The sequence below is a fragment of the Pseudophryne corroboree genome, chromosome 7 (assembly GCF_028390025.1).
Source record: "Pseudophryne corroboree isolate aPseCor3 chromosome 7, aPseCor3.hap2, whole genome shotgun sequence".
Taxonomy (NCBI): Eukaryota; Metazoa; Chordata; class Amphibia; order Anura; family Myobatrachidae; genus Pseudophryne; species Pseudophryne corroboree.
The window spans coordinates 263,490,232-263,517,949 of NC_086450.1; the positions used below are offsets into that span (position 1 = coordinate 263,490,232).

Sequence of the window (27,718 nt, forward strand, 5' to 3'; positions counted from 1 at the left end):
CCATGTTCTGATCAGCGCGGCGTTTCTCCTGCCTGGGAGGGAGAGCTGGCGGCGGTATTCTAGTGTGAGCCGAAGCACCCAGAAACTTCTCCATATGGACAGGTGTCCAAACAGAGTGGAGGTGGGGACTGGGGAAAGGTAATAGCACTCAGCGGTACACAGGTATGTTGGTGGTGACTGAGGAGCTCACGGGAGGTGCTACTTACTCCTCCATGCCTAAACCGGAAGTGCTACCTTGTCTGTCTTTGACAGCGTGGCTCTTGAGACATCCCTCCTAAGAGGAAAAGGCTTCTCTAGTGCGGTGGTTCAAACTATGCTTCAGGCCCGGAAACCAGTCTCAGCCCGCATATATCACCGGATATGGTACTCCTACTTTCAGTGGTGTGCTCATCATCACTATGACCCTAAAGTTCTCAGGATTCCTAAACTGTTAGCCTTTTTACAGGCGGGCCTAGCCATGGCACTTCGCCTGGCTTCTCTGAAGGTCCGGTCCAGGCCTCGGTCTTGTCTGGTTCCAGAAGAGACTGGCTCCCTTGCCAGATGTGTGTATCCAGATGGTACTCCAGATACAGCCTCTATTCGTCCCTTTGGTTGCTCCATGGGATTTGTCTTTGGTTCTTCGGGCCTGCATTTGAACCATTGGAGATGGTGTACCTCAAGTGACATACCGCTAAGATTATACTTATCCTGGCTATAGCTTCAGCCCGAGACTTGGGCGCTCTCTCCTGTCGCTACCCCTTTTTGATATTCCACCAGGACTGGGCAGTCCTTCGGACTAAACATGGATACCGTGTGTCTTAATTCCATATCAACAAACCAATTGTGGCATCGGCCTTTCAGGAACCTGGACCTTCCAGGAACCTGGTCTTTCACAAGAGGAAAGCCTGTTGGATGTGGTCCATGCTCTCAGGATCTACGTTGATCGTACTAGTTCCATTAGGAAAACATATTTCTTATTCATCCTCTATGGATTCCACAAGCAGGGATGGCATGCATATAAGCAAAGGTTGGCAAGTTGGCTCCACATGACCATCTCACAGGCTTATACCCAGGCTGATCTTCCCATTCCAAGTACAGTCTCTGCTCACCTCTAGATTGACAGAGTTCACCTGGAGGACACAGAACCCCTTTATGGATGGAGAGATTACACCTGGAGGACAAAGCACCCCTTTATAGATGGAGAGTACCCCTGGAGGACACAGTACCCCTTTATGGACACCTCTGGATGGACCACACAGCACCCCTGGATGGAGAACACAGCACCCCTGTATGGACACCGCATGGACACGTCGGTTCAATACACAGCTGGAGTGAAGATGGTGCGATCACCGGGGACCTTTATAGAACTCAAAACCCATGAGAACCTGACAGTGGGAGGAAGACGTTTTACCTCATTTTGGGATCCAAGTCATGCATGAAACCCTGAGCCAGACTTGGATCCCGGCTCGGATCGTAAAAAATTAAGGTGAGTCCAGTTCCCGGAGAACCGTACCCGCTCATCACTAGATTTAGTTTAATAAATTTCTAACAGTTTTCTGCCAAATTTACATCTCTATGTCTTTAATAATTATTATTATTACTAGGTGCTTCATTGCACCCTACGGGCGCTCTTCACAATGTCGCAAGAGGCTACACCCCATTAACCTCTACACGCCTTTCTGGGAATCAGTATTTGTATTATATGGAGTATGCGGGTGGGGGAGGGGCAGGTGCAGAGGTGCATGCGGGGTGGGGAAGGGCTGGTGCGGGGCTGCCGTGGGTGGGGGAGGGGCAGGGTGCCACGGATGGTGGAGAGACGGGATAGTCCATACCTCTAATCCATGGCTTGAACCATGTAATGTCCTCAGCTGCTGCGCCCCAGACCTGCTCAGGGTGTTGAGGAGCGGAAGACATGATGGTGGTGCTGTCCCCGCACAGGGTGGAGTACCGTGCCCGGCTGCTGCAGGTGAGGTGTGCGGCGGAGTCAGCGGCCTGGCACTGGTTCCTGATCCCCGGGTCACGCAGCTGAGCAGTCCCCCATGCAGCATGGTGCACAGAGAGAGGCTGCGCCTGGAGAGCTGTGCCCAAGGCAGACCGCTGGCCAGGGAGAGCACTGTGCCTCAGCCCCCCATGCCTGCAGCCATGCTGGCACACCAGAGAAAGTGGATCCTCGGCTGGTTGTTTATTTTCCCATCTCCTATATAATTGGCCAGATCTGTGACTGCGACCCCGCCCAGCGCTGTGACTCTGCCCAGCGTTAGGCACACAGAAACACAGAGTCACAGATCTGGGCTATTATACAGGAGATAGTTGTTAAGTGATTTGCATACATGACACACCTCATTTGATAAAAGGTTTATTGGTTTCCACTCTGACTTTTCTATTGTGTGCAGTGTGTTTGGTTGTCTTTGTGCATTGTCCTTCAGTAATAATACCCTGGTGTTGTTATGCTGTATTCAGATTAGTATTGGGCTCCTATCTTTGTCTGTCAATATCTCCGCCAACTTCCTTAAAGTTGTAGGACCTTACACATAAATCCAGAGGCCATAAATCCAGAGGTCAACTGAGTACTGGTGAGCACATAGTTATCTATGGGATAAAGGGATGCATATTTGAGGATGTTTGTTCTTTAAGTTTATACAGAAGTTGAGTTTAGTTAGTTATTATAACAATAATGTCATGGGGGACAGAAAATCCAAGCAATCAAATGTCCAATGTACAGTACAGTCAATCCACTTAGATTGCTCACCTACCTCCCTTCTTTTGACTGCTGTGAACTATAGATAGTACCAAGTGTTATATTGAATGAACAAGAAGAAGGAAACATATTTACTGTTTCAAAATTTATCTTCGATATTACTGAATACATGTAGTGCTGTCATAATAATAATAATATTTTTTTTTTACAGAGCTCCTTCTCCAATCGGACTCAAGGCGTTTAACATATATGAACATAACACAGTACAGAAAATATGGACATAATAAATAGGATTTTAATTACCTACCGGTAAATCCTTTTCTCGTAGCCCGTAGAGGATGGGGTCTACATTAGTACCATGGGGTATAGACGGGTCGAAAGGATGTAGAGAGAGACCTCTTACTGGGTCAACCCCTAGAGAAGGCTTACTGTGTGGCGCACTCTTTTTGTTAATTTTTTACGTTTCACATAGGCTTGTTCACATCGGAGTTAGACGGCTTCATACATCTGAGCCGTATAAATAGCAGCAGTGGGCGTAACTTCTAATCATTGATCATAGCTCACAGCAGGAGGGAAAAACAAGAGTCTAATTGCTTTAGAGGACCTCTTTGTATTCAAACTAAAAGTACATACGTTCCCAGCAACAAGATTTATTGATTACAGAAATACATACGGTTAATTCCCTAAGTATGTAGAATATCCAGACAAAGTAAACATAATGGCCCTCATTCCGAGTTGTTCGCTCGCAAGCTGCTTTTAGCAGCTTTGCACACGCTAAGCCGCCGCCTACTGGGAGTGAATCTTAGCTTATCAAAATTGCGAACGAAAGATTAGCAAAATTGCGAATAGACACTTCTTAGCAGTTTCTGAGTAGCTCCACACTTACTCGGCATCTGCGATCAGTTCAGTGCTTGTCGTTCCTGGTTTGACGTCACAAACACACCCAGCGTTCGTCCAGACACTCCTCCGTTTCTCCAGCCACTCCCGCGTTTTCCCCAGAAACGGTAGCGTTTTTTCGCGCACACCCATAAAACGGCCAGTTTCCGCCCAGAAACACCCACTTCCTGTCAATCACATTACGATCACCAGAACGAAGAAAAAACCTCGTAGTGCCGTGAGTAAAATACCTAACTGCATAGCAAATTTACTAGGCGCAGTCGCACTGCGGGCATTGCGCATGCGCATTAGCGACTAATCGCTCCATTGCGAGAAAAAAATAACGAGCGAACAACTCGGAATGACCCCAATGTTTCGACTGTTATGTATAGGCAGCTATCAGAGCAGTTTTCTAAAACATTCTACATCCTGTTACAAATAAATTTATCACTACATATGGGATCACTGTATTCATTTGAGATGGATAGGATATATGTTATTATTTATATACATAATGTCCCTCTTATGTATATAAATACTCCTTAATTGCTTGACTCACTTATTTACCAATATAAAAATTGTATAAATTGTAAATTATCAGGATAACTAATCAAAATGTAATATTTTTTATTTTTTATTATTTTTTTGTTAATATTGACACATTGTTTTGATAATATTACATCTCAAAGCATGATAGTCCTTATCTATCTAATCTGTTGTTGTAGAAAAATATATATAGGGATCAGTCACCAAATTAAAGGTTAATCCGATACATAAAAAAACAATATTCATGATGCATACGGTAAAACAGACAAATACATAATCTTCATGGTTGTGTTGAGTGGTGTCTGAGAGTAGTAAAGATAATTTCAAAGAGATCAGAGATACTATCGTTTTCTCCCGTAGTATATATCACACAGATTGCCCATATTCTTTCCATAATTTGGACACATACATGTTCCCCATCCAAAAGAGAGCATATCTGTCCCCAATTACGGACATCATTAGCGTAGCATGTTAGTGCGCTGTCTTAAGAGTGAATGGGTTGAATAGCATGGGAAGTCAAAAAAGTGGAATATAAGGATGTGTAATATAAAAACGTGGAAAATAAAAACACTCCGCCCGTATTTATTAGCACTAATACCTTATAATATTCCGTATGATGTAAATAAATTGTGTGTCCCATGTACTATGCTTGTATGATTCTCTTAACCAGTAAAGATAAACTATCAAGCGTATGGACATTATCTGTGCCCTATCTCAGTGTCATGGGCGGTCACTCAATGTAGCGCCCTTGTATTTATATTTTAATTTGTACCACATTAGAGTTACTCATATGTCCTAATAATACCATATAGACGGCAGTCTTATATAGGTCCTAATATGGTACAAAAATAACCAATAATTATCGTACCATTACTCAGCATAAATTGCCCATGAGGCACATATACCAATATGTATGCCCAGATGATTATGCAGGCATTATGACAATTTTAACATTATGTTGCGCAAAAATCTCTCACCCATACATCTTGATAGGTAAAAGGGCAGATAATTCTTATATCGCTATTTTGCACAGATTATCCAAGGTACATTGGTATATGTCCTGGTGGTTCTACAGACAGATAATTACTGTATCACTGTTCTGCCCAAATTGTCCAAAGTACACGGGTATATGTCCTGATGGTTCTATAGATGTTATATTTACTCAGAAATAGGTGATGAAACAAAATCACACTTACAAAGGAATATACTATATTGGCAAAAAGACACTGTAGTTAATGTTTTCATTCAAGCCGAACGGGGCCATAGTATCGAGCTTGAATATCCACTTACTCTCCAGCTTTCACCACCTCTAATTCCCATCCTCAGTTTCTCAAGACAGAAGAACTTAAATTCATCCGGAGATTTGGAGTGTTGATGATAGAAGTGCCTAGCCACAGATGTAATCTGTATGAATCATGCCATATCAGTTTCAACATTTCTAATATTCCCCATATGCTCCATGATTCTTACTTTTACCATTCTTGTCGTCATACCTACGTATAACATTCTACAGGGACACTGAATGCAGTAAATGACACTTGATGATTGTCAGTTTGTGAATTCACCCATTTCCACCCTATTGCCATATCTGTCTTGAATCACTGGATTTGTGTCCACATGTTCACATACTCTACATACTCTGAATGTAGGTTCCCTTCATTCCCATCTTCCGTCTAGATGTTCGAGTAAAGTGACTTCTTACCAGCTTATCCCTGAGAATGGGTGACCTTTTCCTGCTCATGGATACTGACGAATCTAGATTGTTGGCCAGATCTGGATCATTAAGGAGTATCGGCCAGTGTTTGTTGATAACATGCTTAATTTCACGCCACTGCTGGCAGAAGTTACCGACAAATCGTAGTTTGGGTTTGCTTCCATCCTTCAATCGTTTGTCTCTCTTGCTTTCTTGGAAAATGAGGAATTGTCTGTCCATTCGGAGGAGTGCCTTCCTTTCTTTTTTAATGCATCTAATACTGTATCCTCTCTCCTTCAGCCTAATGGTCAGTTCTTTACTCTGGATTTTAAATGACTCATCTTTGGTACAGTTTATCCTTCATCTCAGGAATTCCCCCCTGGGTATGTTTTGTACCGTTGGCGGAAAGTGGGAGCTAGTATGTAAAAGCAGCCTATTTGTGGTCATTTTTTTCCTATACAGGTTGAGTATCCCATATCCAAATATTCCGAAATACGGAATATTCCGAAATACGGACTTTTTTGAGTGAGAGTGAGATAGTGAAACCTTTGTGTTTTGATGGCTCAATGTACACAAACTCTGTTTAATACACAAAGTTATTAAATATATTGTATTAAATGACCTTCAGGCTGTGTGTATAAGGTGTATATGAAACATAAATGAATTGTGTGAATGTAGACACACTTTAATGCACAAAGTTATAAAAAATATTGGCTAAAATGACCTTCAGGCTGTGTGTATAAGGTGTATATGTAACATAAATGCATTCTGTGCTTAGATTTAGGTCCCATCACCATGATATCTCATTATGGTATGCAATTATTCCGAAATACGGAAAAATCCCATATCCAAAATACCTCTGGTCCCAAGCATTTTAGATAAGGGAGACTCAACCTGTATAGCTTAGTTGCCAGCATATCGTTGGTATCCCTATAGATCTTTAAATCTAGGAAGGGAATCTCATTTCTGCTAATCTCGTGCGTCAATCTCAGGTTCAGATTATTATCATTAAGTTTTTTGACAAAATCTTCCAGATGTTTCTCTTCTCCTTCCCAGATGATGAATATATAATATATGTAACAAAAAGAGTGCGCCACACAGTAAGCCTTCTCCAGTGGTTGACCCAATAAGAGGTCTCTCTCTACATCCTTTCGTTCTAAGTTACTGTACATGCTTACTGGCGCACCTCCAGCCCACTCCACACTAGTTTAAGGATCGAACCAAATTAAATAGATCTCTCTCAAGGCTGGTTTAGACATTTTATGGTCATTTCTCCTGGAAAATAGAAGCCTGTGCATAGCCTTTTAGACTATATGTCTCCCTCTGCTAATAGGTATAAACAGGTCCACGAGGAGCCACTGGCACTTTAAGAGTTTTATAGTGTGGGCTGGCTCTTCCCTCTATGCCCCTCCTACCAGACTCAGTCTAGAAACTGTGCCCGAGGAGACGTACAACTTAGAGGGAAGGATTTTACACAGATAGTGGCAAGATTCACACCAGCTCACACATACAAGGCAAACCAAGCTAACCAGCTTGAAAATTCAGCAACGGCTGAACAATATTACTTAACCAAGTAAGAAAAACAGAACTTAACCAAGAACAAAGCAGTACTGAACTAAGTAACCACTGCAGGATAACGAAGCGCAGTAGGTAATTAAAATCCTATTTTCTCTTATGTCCTAGAGGATGCTGGGGTCCACATTAGTACCATGGGGATGTACCAAAGCTCCCAGTACAGGAGGGAGAGTGCTGAGATTCCTGCAGAACAGATTGACCAAACTTTAGGTCCTCAGATGTCAAAGTATCGAACTTGTAGAACTTAGCAAACGTGTTCGACCCGTAGCTGCTCGGAAAAGCTGTAAAGCTGAGACACCCCGGACAGCCGCCCAGGAAGAACCTACTTTACGAGCAGAGTGGGCCTTAACAGATTTTGGGTACGGCAATCTTGCCGCAGAATACGCGTGCTGAATAGTGAACCTGATCCAGCGAGAAATCGACTGCTTAGAAGCAGGACACCCAAGTTTTCTTGGGATCATACAGGACAAACAGAGAGTCCGATTTTCTGTGACGAGCAGTCCTCTTCACATAGATCCTCAAAGCCCTCACAACATCCAAGGACTTTGATGTAATTGAGGAGTTAGTAGCTGCTGGCACCACAATAGGTTGGTTGATATGAAAAGCCGACACAACCTTTGGAAGGAACTGCTGATGTGCCCTGAGCTCAGCTCTATCTTCATGGAAGATTAAGTAGGGGCTTTTACAGGACAAAGCCTCCAATTCCGACGCACATCGAGCAGAAGCTAAGGCCAACAAAGTGACAGCTTTCCACGTGAGAAACTTGACCTTAGCCTCCTGTAAAGGCTCAAACCAATCCGATTGCAGGAAATGGATAAAGCCGAAATCTGGACCTTTGTGGATCCCAAACGCAGGCCCATATCCACACCTGCTTGCAGGAAGAGGAGAAACCGTCCAAGGTGAAACTCCACCGTAGGAAACCTCTTGGATTCACACCAAGACACACATTTTCCAAATGCGATGGTAATGTTTAGACGTTACTCCTTTCCTTTCAGGGTAGGAATAACCTTGCTCGGAATAGCCTTCCGTGCTAAGATCTGGCGTTCAACCTCCATGCCGTCAGACGTAGCCGCGGTAAGTTTTGATAAGCGAACGGCACCTGTTGCAGAAGATCCAACGAAGAGGAAGAGGCCTAGGATCTTCCAGCAGTAAGTCCAGAAGATCCGCGTACCAAGCTCTCCTTGGCCGGAACAATGAGAATTGCCTGAACCCTTGTTCTCTTTATGAGTTTTAGAACTCTTGGAATGACAGGAAGTGGAGGGAACACATACACTGACTTGAACACCCATGGTGTTACCAGGGCACCCACCGCCAGTGCTTGTGGGTCTCTCAACCTGGAACAGTACCTCCGAAGTTTCTTGTTGAGAGGTTAGGCCATCATGTCTATTTGAGGCACGCCTCAAAGACTGGTCACCTCTGTGAACACCTCCGGATGGAGACCCCATTCACCTGGATGGAGATCGTGCCTGCTGAGGAAATCTGCTTCCCAGTTGTCCACTCCTGGAAGGAAGATTGCTGACAGCGCCACAACGTGCTTTTCTGCCCAGAGGAGGATTCTTGTTACTTCTGACTTAGCAGCTCATAGCAGCTCTGCTCTTTGTTCCTCCCTGTTGGTTTATGTAGGCCATCATCGTCACATTGTCCGACTGTACTTGAATGGCCTGATTTTGCAGATGATGTGCCACTTGGAGAAGACCGTTGTATACAGCTCTCAGTTAACAGAATGTTTATTGGAAGAATAGATTCCAGACTTGACCACCTTCCTTGGAAGGTTTCCCCTTGAGTGACTGCGCCCCAACCCCTGAGACTTGCATCCGTGGTTAGAAAGATCCAGTTCTGAACCCCGAACCTGCGGCACTCCAGAAGGTGAGACATCTGCAGCCACCAGAGTAGTGAAATCCTTGCTTTCGGCGACAGATGTATCCGCTGGTGCATGTGTAGGTGAGAGCCCGACCACTTGTCTAGGAGATCCAGTTGGAAAGACAGAGCATGAAATCTTCCGAACTGTAGAGCCTCGTAAGAGGCAACCATCTTCCCCAGAAGGCGAATGCACTAATGAACAGATACCCGGGTAGGCTTCAAGACATCCCGGACCATTGATTGTATCACCAACGCTTTTTCCACCAGTAGAAACACCCTCTGTACTTCCATGTCGAGGATCATCCCCAGGAAAGACAATCTCCTTGTCGGCTCCAAATGCGACTTTGGAAGGTTCAGGATCCAACCATGTTCCCTGAGCAGATGAGTCGTGAGAGCAATGGACCGCAACAACTTTTCCCTGGATGATGCCTTTATCAGCAAATCGTCCAAATATGGAATTATGTTCACTCCCTGTCTACGGAGGAGAACCATCATCTCTAACATCACCTTGGTGAACACCCTTGGTGCCGTGGAAAGACCGAATGGCAGTGCCTGGAACTGATAGTGATTGTCTAACAGTGCAAATCTGAGATAAGCCTGATGCGGCGGCCAAATCGGAATGTGGCGGTATGCATCCTTGATATCTAGGGATACCAGAAACTCTCCCTCCTCCAGACCTGAGATCACCGCTCTCAGAGACTCCATTTTGAATTTGAACTCTCTCAGATAAGGGTTTAACGGTTTCAAGTTCAAAATCGGTCTGACCGAACCATCCGGTTTCGGTACCACGAAAAGGTATGAATAGTAACCCTTGTGTTGCATATGAGGTGGAACTGGAACAATGACTGTTGACCTTTCCAATTTTTGGATGGCTTCCCGTAGGATAGTCCTTTCTGTCAGTAAAGCTGGCAAGCCTGATTGGCAGAATCGGTGAGGCGGGAGTTTTTGAAACTCCAGTCTGTAACCCTGGGACACAATATCCTGTATCCAGGGATCCAGGCCGGATGACAATCAGACATGGCTGAAACGTCTGAGTCTCGCCCCCACCAGCCCATTCTCCAGGCTGTGTGGACCACCGTCATGTTGAGGATTTAGAGGAACCGGAAGCAGGCTTCTGGTCTTGGAAACTTGAAGGGGCAGGCTTCTTGGATTTTGCCCGACCATCTCTAAAGAAGGTGGTGGAAGGCTTGGACTTTTTCGTATTAGCAGTCCGAAAGGACTGCGATGTAGATGAAGATAAGGGTTTCTTCGTAGAAGGAGTAGCTGAGGGAAGAAAGGGTGACTTACCCGCGGTTGCCATGGAAATACACGCTTCCAACGCTTACCCAAATAGAGCCTGACTTGTGAAGGGTAGGTTCTCCACACTTCTCCTGGATTCTGCGTCTGCAGACCATTGGCGTAGCCAGAGTCCTCTGCGAGCTGAGACAGCCATGGAAGATATCCTTGCATTCAGCGTACCCAGGTCCTTCATGGACTGTATGTTACGTAAAAATAGTTCAATGTCACTTCTATCCAATGTATCTAAGTCTTCTAGTAACATGCCTGACCACTTTACTATAGCTTTAGAAATCCACGCACAGGCAATAGTGGGCCTTAACGCCACTCCTGAAGCAGTGTATATGGATTTGAGCGTAGTGTCAATTTTACGATCAGCCAGTTCTTTTAACACGGTAGATCCAGAGATAGGCAAAACCACCTTTTTTGACAGTCTGGAGACAGATGCGTCAACTATGGGTTGGTTTTCCCATTTTTTTCTATCCTCCTCAGGGAAGGGAAAAGCAACCAGAATCCTTTTTGGGATCTGTAAAGTTTTCTCCGGGATTTCCCAGGATTTTTTAAATACAGCGTTTCATTTTTTAGACCCAGGGAAGGTTAGCGAGGCTTTCTTATTGTCTGTGAAGTAAGCCTCCTCAACCTGCTCAGGTGGTGTGTCAATAGTGTTTAACACATTCCTAATGGCCTCAATTATAAGCTGCACCCTCTTTGCAAGGGATGCCCCCCCCCCCCAGCAAATCCCCATCACCGTTTGCCGTGTCAGAGTCTGTATCCGTGTTGGCTTGCATAATCTGTCAAGCGCACGTTTCTTTGTGTATACGATAGGGGATTTAGAAGGAAGGAATAGGAACAGAACCTGACCAAAATGCCATAGAATTCTTTAAAACCTGAGTTTCAGTCTCAGTATGAGCCACCCTAGTAGAAATCTGAGAGAGCATTCCCTTAACTGACGTCAGCCATTCTGGCTCAGATATAGAAGCCTGAGACAAGACATTACATTCCTGGGTACATGAAATGGATTCCTCTGGAGAAGAAACCTCCTCTGCAGCATAAGACAGAGTCCCTGGGCATGGCTATGTGAGAGAACATACACCCTCACACACAGGAAAATGTCAGACACAGTTTTCCTCCCAAGTTCCTCCAGAGAAACACAGAGCTCAGAGCCAGCACACACACAGCGCTTCAATAGGTAGATATAAACCAAATACCTGGCGCTGACTGTGTACCCTTAAAAGACTACACAGTAATTTACAGCCTACCCCCCCCCCCCCCCTTCTACAACCCCCTGGTATCGCACAGGATAGCTGGAGTTGTGTGGAGGGATAGCACTCCCTGTCAGCGTCGCTGTAGGTGTATCTGCAGGGAGAAAATGATGCTGGAAGCCGCTGGGTCCGCTCTGAGGAGAGGCTCCGCCCCTTGAACATGGCGCATCTTCCCACTTTAAATTCTTTATACTGGCCTGAAGTATGGGCTAGCAGCGTTACCTAGGTCCCTGACAGCCTTGAGTGACCAGTGTAGGGTATTCGTGCTGGCTAAGGGCGCCCTTCATAGCGCCGCAATGTGTACCACTGAGCTAACTGCGCTCCTACCCTGTTGCCGCCATTCACACTGGCTCCCCGCTTGTCGGGTCGCCGGTGACTCACTCGCCACCGGAATCTTCTGGTTCTGTTAGGGGGTGGCGGCATGCTGCGGGAGTTAGCGGTCGCCTCGGGCGGCTAACGATCATCACCCTCAGGAGCTCAGTGTCCTGTCAGCGGAGATAGTGGCCATTAACCTCTCAGGGTTGGACACTACTCCCCCCCTAAGTCCCACGAAGCAGGGAGGCTGTTGCCAGTAGCCTCCCTGTGCCTAATTCTAAGAAAAATAATAAAACTAGAAAAACGCTTATGGAGCTCCCCTAACTGTGACCGGCTCCTCCGGCCACATTTTCTAAACTGAGTCTGGTAGGAGGGGCATAGAGGGAGGAGCCAGCCCACACTATTAATCTTAAAGTGCCAGTGGCTCCTAGCGGACCCATCTATACCGCATGGTACTAATGTGGACCCCAGCATCCTCTAGGACGTAAAAGAAAAGAGGTTTAGATTTGCATGAAATACAGAGGTCATGGAGCTAATACAGGGGGGCCCCCCCTGGCTGGAGTTGCTCCGACCAGAAGCAGCTCTCTGAAGGGTCTAATTACTAAGCTTCGAATGGAGATAAGGCCGATGGAGATAAACTACCAACCAACCAGCTCCTGTCATTTTTAAAACCCAGCCTGTGACATGGCAGTTAGGAGTGACTTTATTACCACCCAAGGCTAGTAAATAGACCCCTTTGTCCCTGCGCAGCAGGTCAGTTGCTTTGACACCGCATCCTTGGCCCATAATCTGCCACAGCCAGGGCACAGGAGGAGGGAGGATGCGGGACTAGAGGAGAGCAGTGCTGACAGTGGAGAGTAGGTACTCTGAGTGAAGATGGAGCCAGCCTGGACACAGTGTTGGCACCAGGAGAAAGGTAAGCACACATTCATAGACACGCCAGAGTCCTGCTACCTCGGGCACGCTATAATTCATGCACAAATCTGTGGAGATAAAGGGGGGTGTGCTGGGGAAAAAAACAGGATGATGGGCCAGAGAACCACCTGGGAAATGATGCCTAAAGAGCCTGGGTGATAAGGTTAAGAGATATAGAAGGAGAGGGGGAGGATGAGAGACACAGTGGAGTTGAGGATGAGAGACACAGGACGATGAGGCTGAGACACGGGGGGGGGGGGGGGGGGGGGTGAGACACAGGGGATAAGAGGCACTGGTTCCCAAAAGTACCTGGTCCCTTGTGGGCTCTCAATGCTGCTGCAGGAGTGCAAGTAGGACCTGCACTGCTGCTTCCTCATGAAGGTATGGGAAAGGATGTGCGCACAGAGCAGGCACAGCCAGAAGAGCAGTGCTAACCGGAGGTGAGGGCTCCCCTATTTAAAGTTCTCTGGGCCTCCAAATGGTTAAATCCAGCCCTGGTTGCAAGGATTATTCATCATACCCAAGGAGAATCTGGTTGATTACACTGGACAATGCTTGGAATTGATGACACATAATGGGGGAGATAGATATATTAGGCAAGGTCCTTGCAAGGTTATCAAAATTAAGCATTTAGTGTACACAGAGCACTAGACAAAGCAGCGATGTTGGGCACACTATATTGGTTACAATGTGCAAATAAGCATAGAGATAATGATGAAAAGAACAGTGAACTAACAAAATACCCACAGTCGGGGCATAGCCAGAACTTTGTGGTCCCTACTGCAACATATTGAAGGGGTGCCTGTCCCAATGCTTATGTTTATTTTAAGCCCCATAATAGTGTCCTGGTTACATTTTTCAACCATACCAGTGCCCTAGTTAATGTTATGCCCTATTGTAGTACCCTAGTTTATTTTATGAACCATAGTAGGTCACATTATGTCACTTTGTAGGGCTGCCAGTACACATTATGCCACAGCGTGCCTCCAATTCACTATACAACATACAGTGCCCTCAGTTCATATTATGCCACACTATAGTGCCTCTACCTCATATTTGCCACATTACAGTGCCACAGTTCAAATTATAAAACATTATAATGCCCTCCAGTTCATTTTATACCAGATTACAAAGAGCAGGTCCAGGGGCATACCTACTGTAAATATTTTGCAGGCCTCAAGGCTAAAGTTTGTAAGGGTCCCTATGTAATACCCAATGGTGAAAAATTTATAAACACATGTAACTTTGATGGGGAAGGTGGGCCCCTCTCAGCTCTGTGCCCCATAGCACATTTTTGGTAGTGGGCCTTTGCCAACAGAATACCGGCGTAATCTCCCGAATTTAGCATGACAGTCCTGTTTATTCACTGTGAGAGAGGATCTTAAAAAAAATGGCTAGCAGCTGGTCATGCCCCCACAATGGCGATAATAGGGGTGTGGTCTATGATTGCGGCACTTCCCATAAGGCCATGCCCCTAGCTGCGAGGCCACACCGCCTAATTTTAGGTCCATGCCTTTGGTGCACGTCTGTGTCCTGCCTCCCAATTTTAGAAAGTTGTGAGGTATCTAACAGTATAAATAATTCAGTTGGTTGCTCAATCTGCCCTTGAAAGCACCAACTGCAGACTGAGCAAATGGTATAAAGCAGAATGCTAAATCATGTGTACAAAACAAAGTGGGCAGCAAAAAGGTGAGTCCAACAACATAAAGGTTCAAGTATGGGCAGCTGGCCCGGGCCCCACGATTCTAGGGTCCTTCTTTTTAATGGTCTGTACTGACTTGAACTGGGGGCTGGCCTAGTAAAGCCCTCTCCCATCTAATTTCATTTTTTGTTTCCCACAATCAAACTACACTAGTGGTAACCCAAACATTTGCAAAGCAATGCATGTGAAATGAACACCCATAGTATTAGATACAATTTTTAATCACCACTATATACAAAAATAATAAATGTGCTATAAACAAGATTTTTTTTAAATGACACAAGAATAAAATGAATTGTACATATATAATTTTCACATATTACAATGTATGAAAAAAATCATTGACAATAAAACTATAGTCCACACAGGATTCCTTTTACAGGGATATACTTTTTAATTTTGTCATTAGGGTTCTACTTTGATTTATGGGGCTAGAGATCCCAAGAGCACTGCTTCCCCTATCTGTTTAATCTGGATGTCCCATCCTGCCCAAGCTACTGTATTACAGAAACTTTTTCAAGTTCGCTGAATGAATATCACAGTAAGTACCCTCTGGTTGTACTAATATGTCAGGTTGAGAACAACTGATTAAAACTATTGGTACATATTGTGACAATGAGGAAGACGGCCACCATGAACTTTGAAAAAGCGTGGAGGGAAGATTATTTTCAAGAAGTAAACTTTCCAAATATAGAAATGAATGATCCTTCATTTAGAAAAAAATGGATTATGTGCATGAAAGTAGGCACTGAGCCAGCCTATATAATTATCTAAAGAAAAACTAATTTTTACATTTTAATACGAACAGTGATATGTCTTACCTCTGAAGTTTGGCCAGCAGCTTTTTATTTTGGGCACAGGAACATCAAATCTGACGTAAGTTCCTCTAGTTGTTAAATCTGACTGCAATTCCATGCTGTTTTCAGTGGTGGTACCTCTGTTCTCCTTAAAGATAGTATACCATAATATAAGTAATGAATATAAACTATGAGAAATGTATCTATTATATAAAATTAATATAGTCACATAATTTGAACAAGAAAATACACAAATATAATTTGACTGCTGAAAATATGAAAAATAATAAATATCTGTACTTAAACAATATCAAAAAGAAAAAAAAATAATGGATTGTTTGAAAGCTTCAAAGTTAAATATCCATTGAAAAACAAGGATTGTTCTGTATGTTCTCGCTTCATTTTTTTCACAGAGACATACATACTCTAACCCTAACCCCCCTCCCTGCAGACTAAACTTAACCTCCAGTTCCCGCAGCATAACCCTAACCCCCCCCCCCCCCCACACACACACACACACAGCCTAATCCTACCCCCCCCCCTACCCCTTACCTCTCTGGCAGCATAGCAATGACATGATCGGGATCCCGGCTGTCGGGATGCCAACGCGGCATTGTAATACTATTCGGGATGCCAGTGCCAACATTCTGGTCAGTATCGGAAATCCGGCGTTGGTATTTTGACAACTGGGATCTCGACCGTCGGGATCCTGACTGGATGCCCTCTATGAACCAGATTCATGCTTGTAAGGAATTGCACAGCTGCAATTCTAATGCAGCAGGAGGCATCTGTAGGAGATAGATGCCTCCTGTTTGCATTAACAAATATCTGAGTGCTGCATCTGAGGACGCAGCCCCGGATCACCATCGTGACAATCGGCGATGATTCCTGATGGTTTTAGGAACTGGCAAGCCGGCGTAAGAGATCCAGATACTCCGGGTTCAGGAAATTGCGTACAATGATGCAAACACTGGACCCATCACACCTTCAAAATGGGGCTGACACCCCTTATTTTGATAGCAGTGTTGAGTGCTGACCCCAAATGTCAATCATGTTGTGGCTGATGGTGCTGCAAGTGACATCGCAAGACCCATTCTGCACATGCTCAATGTGTCTTGCGCCTATGCAGATCCCCAAAAATGGTACTTGTACACAAGCCATTGTGTTTGCATACAAATATGAATTAGGACATATATTCCTGTCATTAGCAGTCTCCATTGCTTACTAATGGTACAAGTCATTTTTTTTATTCATTATTTTTATTGAAACACTATAATGAAATATCGTTACCTTACATTATCATTTTAAATAATAAATCCTTTTCCATATCCAATGTTGAAAATATAATGTTACAGATAATGTATTAACTTTAAAAATACAATCACATACAGTATAATAGATGCTTACGATAATTAGTCATAATTGTCAATGAGAATTGTCAGATGAAAATACCATTTTCCTTAAACATGTTGATATACAAATAAAAGACATAGGTCAACAAATAAATTCAACCTTTAAAGGATCCCTTATGAGGGATTGTATTTACTCTTTAGTTATTATAACCAGGAGCAGATAAGTGAGAGCCAAAATGCGGAACCGGAGACCCAGCAAAGGAACCATAACGGAGAATTACTACAAGAATGTCTGGAATCAAAATTGTTTGAAGGGTCACCTGCTGTACAATACCACAGATGCTCTGTTTCAAAGATTCACCAATCTGATGCCAGAAATCAGACTTAAGGTAGTGCTATAACTGTCCCATGTCTCAAAAAACGTAGAAACACGCGTTTCTTTCTCCAGCGTGGTTTCCATCCAATCCATGTGAAAAACATAAAAATTGTCTTGAAATTATTTAAATGTAGGGAGTGATAAATCATCTCATGTATGCAAGATATCCTTATGGGGCACATCACTTATAATTAAGAAAGATTTCTTGCAGCCTTTTGTCACTTGCGCTCCTTCCAGAAGGATTCCAAATTTCACCCACACATCTTTAAATGGAACATAATTCACCAAGTGCTCAAGGGCTTATTTTCATACCATCAAACAGAATCCCTAAGAAGAGGGCAATTCCAAAAATAATGGTACAGGTCCACCACTGGCGACTGACAGTAAAGACAGGAAGCCAAAGCATTCCAGCTACAAATTGGCGATGAGGGGGAAAATACACTTTATGGAAAATATTCAAAAATATCTGATATTGAATAGCTGTGAGCAATTTCCTGGAAAGTTGAAGTGCTTTCAACAAAGTATAACACAATAAAGATGGAGTTACCTGTGTCCACCTACTCAAACCAGAACGCACCTGTTCCTGGTCCATCTGCATCCTCAGAAAGGAATAGTGTACAGAAATTGTTTGCCTAGGAGCCGGCAGAAAAAGGAGCATCCCATCCAATGTATTACCCAATCCCTATCTGAAAACCATTGAGTGATTGAGACAGCATAATTCTTAGCCTGCATATAGGCAAATAGATAAATGCGGAAGGTGGGGAATTTGTCTGACACTTGAGTTTACTAGAGGGGACATTTAGACGGTATATCCAATAGTGCATCAATATTAATCCCTTCTGGTATAGCTTAGTGAATGGAAATGACGCCATCCACCTATGAAATTCTGGATTCCTTAATAATGGCAAAAATATCGATTTTATGGGAATTCAAATTCTGCTTATGATGCAGAATTGGGGTTATTCAAATGTGGTTGGAGGTGCTTCTTTTGCTGCAAAGTACTAATTATCAGTACTTTGCGCATTCACAGGATCCGTTATGCGCTTGTGGAAACTGGTCCAGCGATGAAGGTAGTAGGACAGCAGCAGACTGTCAGGGATTGACAATTCTGCCATCTGGTGGTGGGGAGGGGGTAGCAACAGCCCCCATTTGTGAAAGTGGAGGGTAGAGGCCAGGGATCACTGAGATCTCCTGGCCTCTGCAACTGGTGGCTTGCGCAGCACCATGGGTACCGCAAGCAACCCGATGGTGGATGAGAGATTCGATTCTGCATCCTAGGACAAAGTTGGATCACTACTGCAGCAGGAGGCATCTGCTTGTAATAGGCGCCTCCTGCTGCATTACCGTACAGTGGTATCACTGCTGCTTTTAAGGAAGCAGCACTGATATCACTTCTAACCACATCTGAATCAGGCCCAATATGCCATCATTTCTGCATACATATCTTCTCAGGGATCTCACTATCATATAAGTGTAGAAATCCTAATGGACTACAACCTCCAAGAATTGACGCTCAACTGATGTGTTGGCATATAAGTCTTACCCATGCAACCAATCTCGTAAATATTGCAGTATGGCTTTATGATTATAATGCAATATAAGTGGCAAGTTGATACCTCCATTATTTTTTGTAAGTATAACTTTCCAGGAAACAATTTTGATCAAGCTTGCTTTACCCATATAAGATAGAAAGAGATGGCTCCAAACTTCAAATTCACTGGAAATTGTGATATAGTTTTAGAAATTTTAAGTTTGTACAACTCTGATTGTCTTTTGGGATGCTGAATTCCCAGGTAGTGAATATAAGATTTAGCCCATGTTACAGGGAAATGATGGCCTCATTGTAAAACCTGCATCCGTGGATGTAGAAAGAGGCCCCTAGATTGGATAAATTCACTGTTCACTCTGAAATCACTCTAAACTCTTTTGTTCAAAATCTGCCCCATCAGCATTGACAGAGCCTTGTTAAAGTATTCACCCCCTTTGCATTTTTCATGTTTTGTTGCCTCACAACCTGGAATTTAAATGGATTGTTTGAAGATTTGCATAATTTCATTCACAGAACATGGCTACAACTTTGAAGATGTTTTTTATTATTGTGAAGCAAACAACCAATAGGACAAAATAACAGAAAACTTCAGTGTACATAACTATTCACCCCCCTAAAGTCAGTACTTTGTAGAGCCACCTGTTGCGGCAATACAGCTGTAAGTCGCTTTGGATAAGTCTCTATGAGCTTGCAACATCTTGCCATTAGGATTTTTGCCCTTTCCTCAAGGCAAAACTGCTCCAGCTCCTTCTTGTTGGATGGTTTCCGCTTGTGAACAGCAATCTTCAAGTCTGACCACAGATTCTCAATTGGATTGAGATCTGGGCTTTGATTAGACCATTCCAACACATTTAAAATGCTTTAGCATTATGATTCGGGTCATTGTCCTGCTGGAAAGTGTACCTCCATCCCAGTCTCAAATCACAGGCAGACTGAAACAGGTTTTGCTCAAGAATATCCCTGTATTTAGCACCATCGATCTTTCCCTTGATTCAAAACAGTTTCTCAGTCCCTGCTGCTGTAAAACATCCCCACAGCATTATGGTGTTCTTGGGGTGATTGGATGTGTTGGGTTTGTGCCAGGCATAGCATTTTCCTTGGTGGCCAAAAAGTTAAATTTTAGTCTCAACTGACCAGATCACCTTCCTCCATACATTTGGGGAGTCGTCCACATGCCTTTTTTTCAAACTCAAAACATGCCGTCTTATTTTTAACACTAAGTAATGTCTTTTTTTGGACACTCTTCCATAAAGCCCAGCTCTATGGAGTGTATGGCTTATTGTGGTCATATGTGCAGATACACCAGTCTCTGCTGTGGAACTCTGCAGCTCCTTCAGGGTTACCTTTGGTCTCTGTGCTGCCTCTCTGATTAATGCCCTCCTTGCAGTGGCAAAAGCAGGATTTTCATGGGGGGGTTCTGTAAATGTATGTATGCACATCTGTATGTGGTTGATTGATAGATAGATATATCCCAGAAAAAAAACAGGGGCCCTTATATTTTATAAAAAATAAGTAAAAATAAATATATTGTGACAAGGATCACACACACGGGGACTTAGATGACTTTCGGTGTTTATTTTGCACAGCAGATCACCACATAGCAAGTTGATTCCATACAGTCGGTATTACAGGCAGTTCCATACAGGTACTCACAGCATAGCAGACTCTTGATAGGCTCCAGTGGTCCCTAGCCTAACTTAAACAACCCGGCCTATCACTCGGGTAGCTATTCCACCGTCAAGAGCAAGGCGACTCTGTCCTGGAAACCCTTATATGAGAAAATCCCAGGTGCTGCTGATCACACACCTGGGAGTCTGCTACTGCTTATAAAACCTGGTCTGGATCCTCCACATTACTTTCACATGGAAAACTGCTGTCTCTGCCACACTCCTCCCCCCTTAGCTTCAACCACCCTGGTGAAGCTACACTATTTTCAGGCGAGCTTTCTGCCTCGCCCACCCCTTCCTGTGTCATCCACCCAGGAACACAGCCTTCCACTACTTTCCAGAGGTCACCCACCTCGCCGCCTTCCTCCTCCCCTAGCTTTACCATAGGGTTGCTTGGAGGAACAGGATCTACAAACCTCCTGGAGAGGGCATTGGCATTGAGGTGTTGTTTTCCCGGACGATGCCTCACCTCAAACTTAAATGGCTGCAAAGCCAAAAACCAACGGGTCACACGACCATTCATCTCTTTGTTTGTATGTATGCATTCACTGTAAGGGTGCATGGTCTGTGACCAACAAAAACTCTTGTCCCAATAAATAATATCTTAATAACTCAACTGCCCATTTAATGGCCAAGCACTCCTGCTCCACAGTTGAGTACCTGCCCTCCCTGGGCAATAATTTATGGCGAAGCTAGAGGATGGGCTTCTCCTCTCCATGTACTTCTTGGGATAGGACTGCTCCTAATCCTGTCCCAGAGGCATCCGTTTGTAACACAAATTGCTTTTTAAAGTCAGGAGCTTGTAAGACAGGCTCAGTACACAAAGCTCATCTTAAATCTTGGCAAGCAGTTTCCACTGGTCCAGACCACGTTATCTTGTCCGGGAATTGTTTTTTAAGACATTTGGTTAGTGAAGCCGCTCTAGCGGCGAAATCTCAAATGAACCTGCGATAATATCAGACCAAACCGAGAAATGTTTTAAGTTGCCCACAATGTACTCCAAATACTTGGCCTCAATCATACCAATGACACATTTCTTGGGGCTGGCGGTAAATCCGTGTGCCCATAGAGACTGTAAAACGGCTTCTACCTTTGGTAGGTGTGACTCCCAATCAGAGCTGAAAATAACGATGTCATCTAAATATGCAACCGCATATTACCTGTGGGGCCGCAGCAACTTATTCATAGCTCTCTGGAAGGTTGCTGGGGCACCATGTAAACCAAATGGGAGCATTTTCTATTGGAATAAGCCTTCCAGGGTAGAGAAGGCTGTGTTTACCTTAGCTTCTGTTAACGGAATCTGCCAATAACCTTTTGTCAAATCAAGTGTAGTGAGATACTGACTATTGGCTAAATTTTCTACTAACTCATCCACCCGGGGCATAGGGTAGGAATCAAACCAGGACATTTGATTTAATTTACGGAAGTCATTGCAGAACCACAAAAAGGCACCTGAAGGCTTCGGAAGTAGGACAATTGGATTATCCCACTCACTGGTGGATTCCTCGATAACCCCTAGGCATAACATCTCTTCCACCTCCTGCTTTACCGCTGCCCGCTTCGTTTCGGGTATGTGATATGGCCTCTGTTTAATGACCACCCCACGTGGAGTCACATCATGTTGGATGATCTGTGTCTTTCCAAGGAATGGCAGAAAACACATCTTGGTAGCACTTCACCAAGTTCACCACTTCCCGTTTCTGTTCAGGAGTAAGCATGACTTCAATGGGCAACTGGCATTCTGAAATCTTTTTAGCTACCAAAGTGGGCCAATTGGCAGTTTACTTCTAGGGTTTTAACAGGTTTACATGGTAGACTTGTACCTCCCTCCTTCTACCCTCCTGTCGGACCCTGTAATTGACCGGTCCCACTACCTCGATGATCTCATAGGGGCCCCGCCATTGTACATACATCTTGCTTTCTGTGGTGGGCACCAGCACTAACACTATCTCCCGAATTAAAGGACTGGTTAACTGAGGTGATGTCATACCTCTGTGTCTGACGCTGTTGGGCCCTTTCCATGTGTTCATTCAGTAGTGGCGCAATCTGCCTTAAGAGGCCTTATAACTGGGCCACAAACTGAACGACGTTAGGGTCCTTGCAGGGTTGTTCTTCCCACCCTTCTTTTAAGAGATCTAGAATTCCTCTGGGCTGTCTTCCATAGAGGAGCTCGAAGGGACTAAACCTTGGAAGTCTCTGGCTTTTGAGTTGTTTCGGTGGTTGACGGCTTGTGGGTAGCATGCCAGGTAACCAGCTCCTGCAGCAATGGAAAGTCCCGGCCCAGGATCAGTGGATACGGGGGTCTGGAGCTCACTGCCGCCACCACCTTTAACGACCAACCAGGGGTAAGTAGACGCGTGGGCGCTCCTCCACATCGTCATGGACGCACAACACCCTGACAGGAGGCTGGACCTTGTCAGCTCCCAGGGTTACCACGTTGGCTGTGACAATGGTGAGCTCACTGCCGGTATCCACCAGGGCCGAAATCTCCTAGTTTCCCACCTGTATCCACACCCGGAACAGGGAGGACTCTGCTTGGGATACCCCTGCCACCGCCATGCTGGCAAACGGCCAAGCCGTTTTCCCCTAACTGCAATCCATCGGCTCGCCCTGTTTCGGGCAATCTTGCCGTACATGACCAGGCTTGCCGCACTCAAAGCACACCAAGGGAGGTGGAGCCTTTGGTTTAACTACTGGGACCTGAGTCCTAGGTTTAGGTGTTGGCCCGTATCCTGACCTGGCTTTATTCAGCTTTCCCAGCATCAGGTGCCGCTCAATCACCACCGCCAACTCCTCAAATGTCTGGGGGTTAGCCTGAAGAGCCCACTGCTGCACCAAGCGGTCTAACACTCGCATAGCCTGGTCCAGCGCGACTACTTCCACAATCTGTACTGCAGAGTTTTTATCCGGCTGCAACCAGGCCCTTGTCAATCGGGCTAGTCTGGCCAGCTGAATCCTGGTAGGCTCAGAGCCCTCCAGCCGCCAGCCATGGAATTCTTGGGCTTTGCTGGGCCCCGTCACTCCAATCCTATCCAGTATAGCCTTTTTCAGGCCAGGACAGGAGCGTGCCTCAGCCACAGTCATGTCCACATATGCCCGCTGTGCCTCCCCTGTTAAACAGGGAGCCAGCCTGTCAGACCGTTCCTCCGCAGGTCATCCCAAGCACATGGCCGTGCACTCGAATGTGCAAAGGTATGCCTCTATATTATCTGCTGGGGTGAGCTTTGGTAGCCTTTCCCGCTCCGGCTCAGATTTTTTTAAAGCGCTTTTAACTCATCGCACAATAATTATGAACCTGCCATACTCATATTAATATTGAGACAGGATATATATTCTCACCACATAAATATATGAAAAAATATTTTCCAAAAAATATTTTTACCAAGGCAATTATAATCCTATTATTATAAGGATGCACTGTATGTTTGTCTTCTGTCTTTTGCCATACATCATTTTATCTAATAAATATTAAAAGTTATATTTTATTATAAATGAAAACATTTTTTTTCAACAAATGAGTGCCCCAACAGTCTTTCTTTTTTGATTCTATAAGAAGAGTTAAGTACCAAGCTTCTGCTAAGCCAAAACGGAGCCATTATGGGACTGGCATGGGAATCAGAGAACATCATACTGTACATGTAGGAAAGTCTACTCTATAAGGCAGATTTCTGCTGAATATGTGCATTTCAGCATCCACAGAGGTTATTGGAAACTCCTTGAGAGAACATGTTTAATGGGTAGCAATATGACATGCCCTAAAGATGTGAAGTAGAGCAGGTACAATCCATGAAAACAAACTCCTCCTGCCTAGGAAACTGCTGTTGCATAGCAGATCAGACTACAGAAGAAACCCAGAAAGAATCCTTGTTTATTCTGTTTGTTCCCCTTCTTGTTTGTTTTATAACCATCCAGAGATACCAAAGCTAAAGGCAAACCATAGGATGGGAATAAAGAAGGATGCCCTCAATAAGTCATTATTTCTAAGTTAAAGTGACCCAATTGCCCTGTCCTATACAAGTAAAAGCAACAATCTTCAAATACAGTCAGAGGGCAATGATAAATTAACACTGGCCTACCAGCACTCAGGACGCGGCTTCATGCCAAGGGATCAGGCAGACTGCACACTCCTTGAGGCAGTGGCTTATGACTGGGACTTGATCTCATGCATGCTGCGCCTTGGGAGAAGGACACCAATGCTCTGCTCCGAGTCAACCCTGATCAATTAACTGTACTACAAAATATATAGATCAGTGCAGTTAGACCTCACGTGGGATTTAACTAGGGCTGGGATGATGTGGTAGATATGGCAGAAAGGTGTGGCTGGAGAGATACCTTCCCCCATTGAAATATGAACAATTCCTAAGGGAGATTCTTTGCTACCATATTGTAAATGGAACCACTACTGGTGTAAGTGATACATGGCCAATATAAAATGATGTGCTCCCCTGGCAGTGTAATGTGATGGACACCTTTACTGGCATTATATGTTGGTCATCTCAGCAGCTAATATATAGTGTGTTTAGTTTTTTCTATGGGGGTTCAGTGTATTTTTTTCTTGTTGGGGGCCAATGTGGTGTTTTTTTCCCTGTTGGGGGCCAATAAGTACCTGTCAGTGGCCGAAGTATTTTTTTTACTATCGGGGGCCATTGTGATAAAAAAAATTCTTATTGAGGCCAATGTGTTTTTCTTGCTTTCTGTATTATAAGGCAGTCTTGCCCACTCCCTACCTACCCCCAAAAATAACTCCTATCGTGTACTTCAAAAAAATTATCTTGCCTAGAGCCCCATGAGGTCTAAATCTGCCTGTGTATACATTAAACACTGACACCACATCATAATTAACCTGCATAAGTCAATCATTTGAGTTGTATAAGGGGCTGTAACCACTGATCCCACTCACAAGGATCTAATAAGTGCAGACCTATTATAAATAAACGGATTGTCACAAAACTATAATTTTGATTAGCATCAAATAAAGAAGAGATTACCTAAAACTGTATAATATAATCACTATCTGTGACAGCAGTTGCTTGTTTTATTTAAAAGTGGTATAATAGTACTCACGGTACAACTACTACAGTAGTAACATTTGATTTAACAAACATGTATCCATATTATATACATAAAGCTAATAAATAGTAATCAACTAAAAGACTTTAATCACCTGACTGTGATGAAGCTTTTGGGGTAAAAAAAAAAACTAATCGTCGACGATATCAGTGCAAAAGTGTGTTTATATTTATGAGAGGACAGAAATACAGAACTATACTGCATCCAATAATTTCCTTTGCATAGACATATCTAGAGTATATTGAAGCTAACTCACACATTTCTCTTGATGAATCACTTTGATACATCAGAAAGAAACAGCTACAGTAATACAATTCTGTTGTAACAATGGGCCTAATTCAGAGCTGATCGCTGCAACGGCCTTATGTGGTGTGCACACACACAGCTACCGCACTGGGTGTGCGCACACAGTGAGACACAGGCAGAGGCAATCGCCGGGCGGGAGGGGGCATGCCAGCGGAGTTTGAACGCCTGTTGGGGGACACGGTCCGTACAATGAAGGCGTGTCCGAACCGCTGCTGGGGCGGGCTGCAGTGGCTGCATGACATCACACGCAGCCGCTGCGACCCAAAACATGGCGGGGAGCCGCCTGCCTCCACAGCTAGGCTACGTAGGCAGGGAACTACTCGCCGGGTGTGAAAGCATCACCGCCGTGCGATGCTTTCGCACATGTGCAGAGGGGGGGGGGGGGGATCAGCAGGGCCTGGCATGCAGGGCAGACTAACCCCGTGTTGGGTGGTATCCGTTCACATGGTCGACCATGTTATGGTCGACAGTCATTAGGTCGACCACTATTGGTCGACATTGACATGGTCGACTTGGACACTTGAAAATGGTCGACACATGAAAAGGTCGACATGAGTTTTTTTACTTTTTTTTCTTTTGGGGAACTTTTCCATACTTTACGATCCACGTGGACTACGATTGGAACGGTAAACTGTGCCGAGCGAAGCGGTAGCGGAACGAAGGCACCATGCCCGAAGCATGGCAAGTGAAGCAAGCCATGCGAGGGGACGCGGTGCACTAATTGGGGTTCCCAGTCACTTTACGCAAAAAACGACACCAAAAAAAGTTAAAAAACTCATGTCGACCTTTTCATGTGTCGACCTTTCATGTGTCGACCATTTTCATGTGTCGACCATGTGTCCATGTCGACCATGTCAATGTCGACCAATAGTGGTCGACCTAATGACTGTCGACCATAACATGGTCGACCATTCATACCGGAACCGTGTTGGATTCCCCCCCATGTCACAGTTTTTGATTGTAGGTGTGTTTTACGCACATCTACGATCCAGTTTGAATCAGGCCCAATATTTGGTTACTCTTGATATTGGGGGTAATTCAGAGTTGATCGCAGCAGCAAATTTGTTAGCAGTTGGGCAAAACCATGTGCACTGCAGGGGGGACAGATATAACATGTGCAGAGAGAGTTAGATTTGGGTGGGTTATTTTGTTTCTGTGCAGAGTAAATACTGTCTGCTTTATCTTTACACTGCAATTTAGATTTCACAAAATCTGAATTTGAACACACCCCACCCAAATCTAACTCTCTCTGCACATGTTATATCTGCTCTCCCCCCCGCAGTGCACATGGTTTTGCCCAACTGCTAACAAGTTTGCTGCTGCGATCAACTCTGAATTAGGCCCCTTGTACAACTGTAATTACTACAAAATTCAAACACTCCATCAGCATCCTTTTTCCTTAATGTATAGTAGGAAAAACTCCATAATCAAAATTAAATACTGGCATGAAGTTTAGACGATATAATTTGCATATTGAAACAGCAATTTGTATACTATATTGAATTGAAGTTAATAAATAAATAAATAAATACACAAAGAGCCATGATTTTTAAATCTTTATTTCTTTCTTCACTTTTTTTTTTTGTTTTACAGTATTTCACTATAAGCACATATACTATTTCTTAAATGTTTTACCTTTTTTTTTTTTTTTTTTTTTTAAATAATACAAATAAAAGTTAGCTTTTAATACCTCAACAGACAGTATGTGAGTGAACCAAGCTGGACATCTTCCTTTCAACTCTTTTGGAAATGATGTGCTCTATATACATTTCCATGGTTGCACCCCCTTATATCATTTTGTAATAACAGATACATAAATACAAGTAACTATTAAATATATATTTAAAGAGGTTTATACACACATATAATTACAATATTCCAGTGCAGAGTTTTTACCTCATTTTT

At 44.1% G+C, this 27,718-nt stretch overlaps 1 protein-coding gene across 3 annotated transcripts in view; it reads right to left on the reverse strand.

Annotated features, from left to right (window-relative positions):
* SLC29A4 (solute carrier family 29 member 4) overlaps positions 1-27,718 on the reverse strand; it is a 601,272-nt gene that overhangs the window by 116,882 nt on the left and 456,672 nt on the right. For all 3 annotated transcript variants that reach the window (XM_063934124.1, XM_063934122.1, XM_063934123.1), the window contains one exon: positions 15,518-15,641. In XM_063934124.1, coding sequence (XP_063790194.1) covers positions 15,518-15,641 — 124 coding nt within the window. The remainder of the gene's footprint in view (positions 1-15,517; positions 15,642-27,718) is intronic.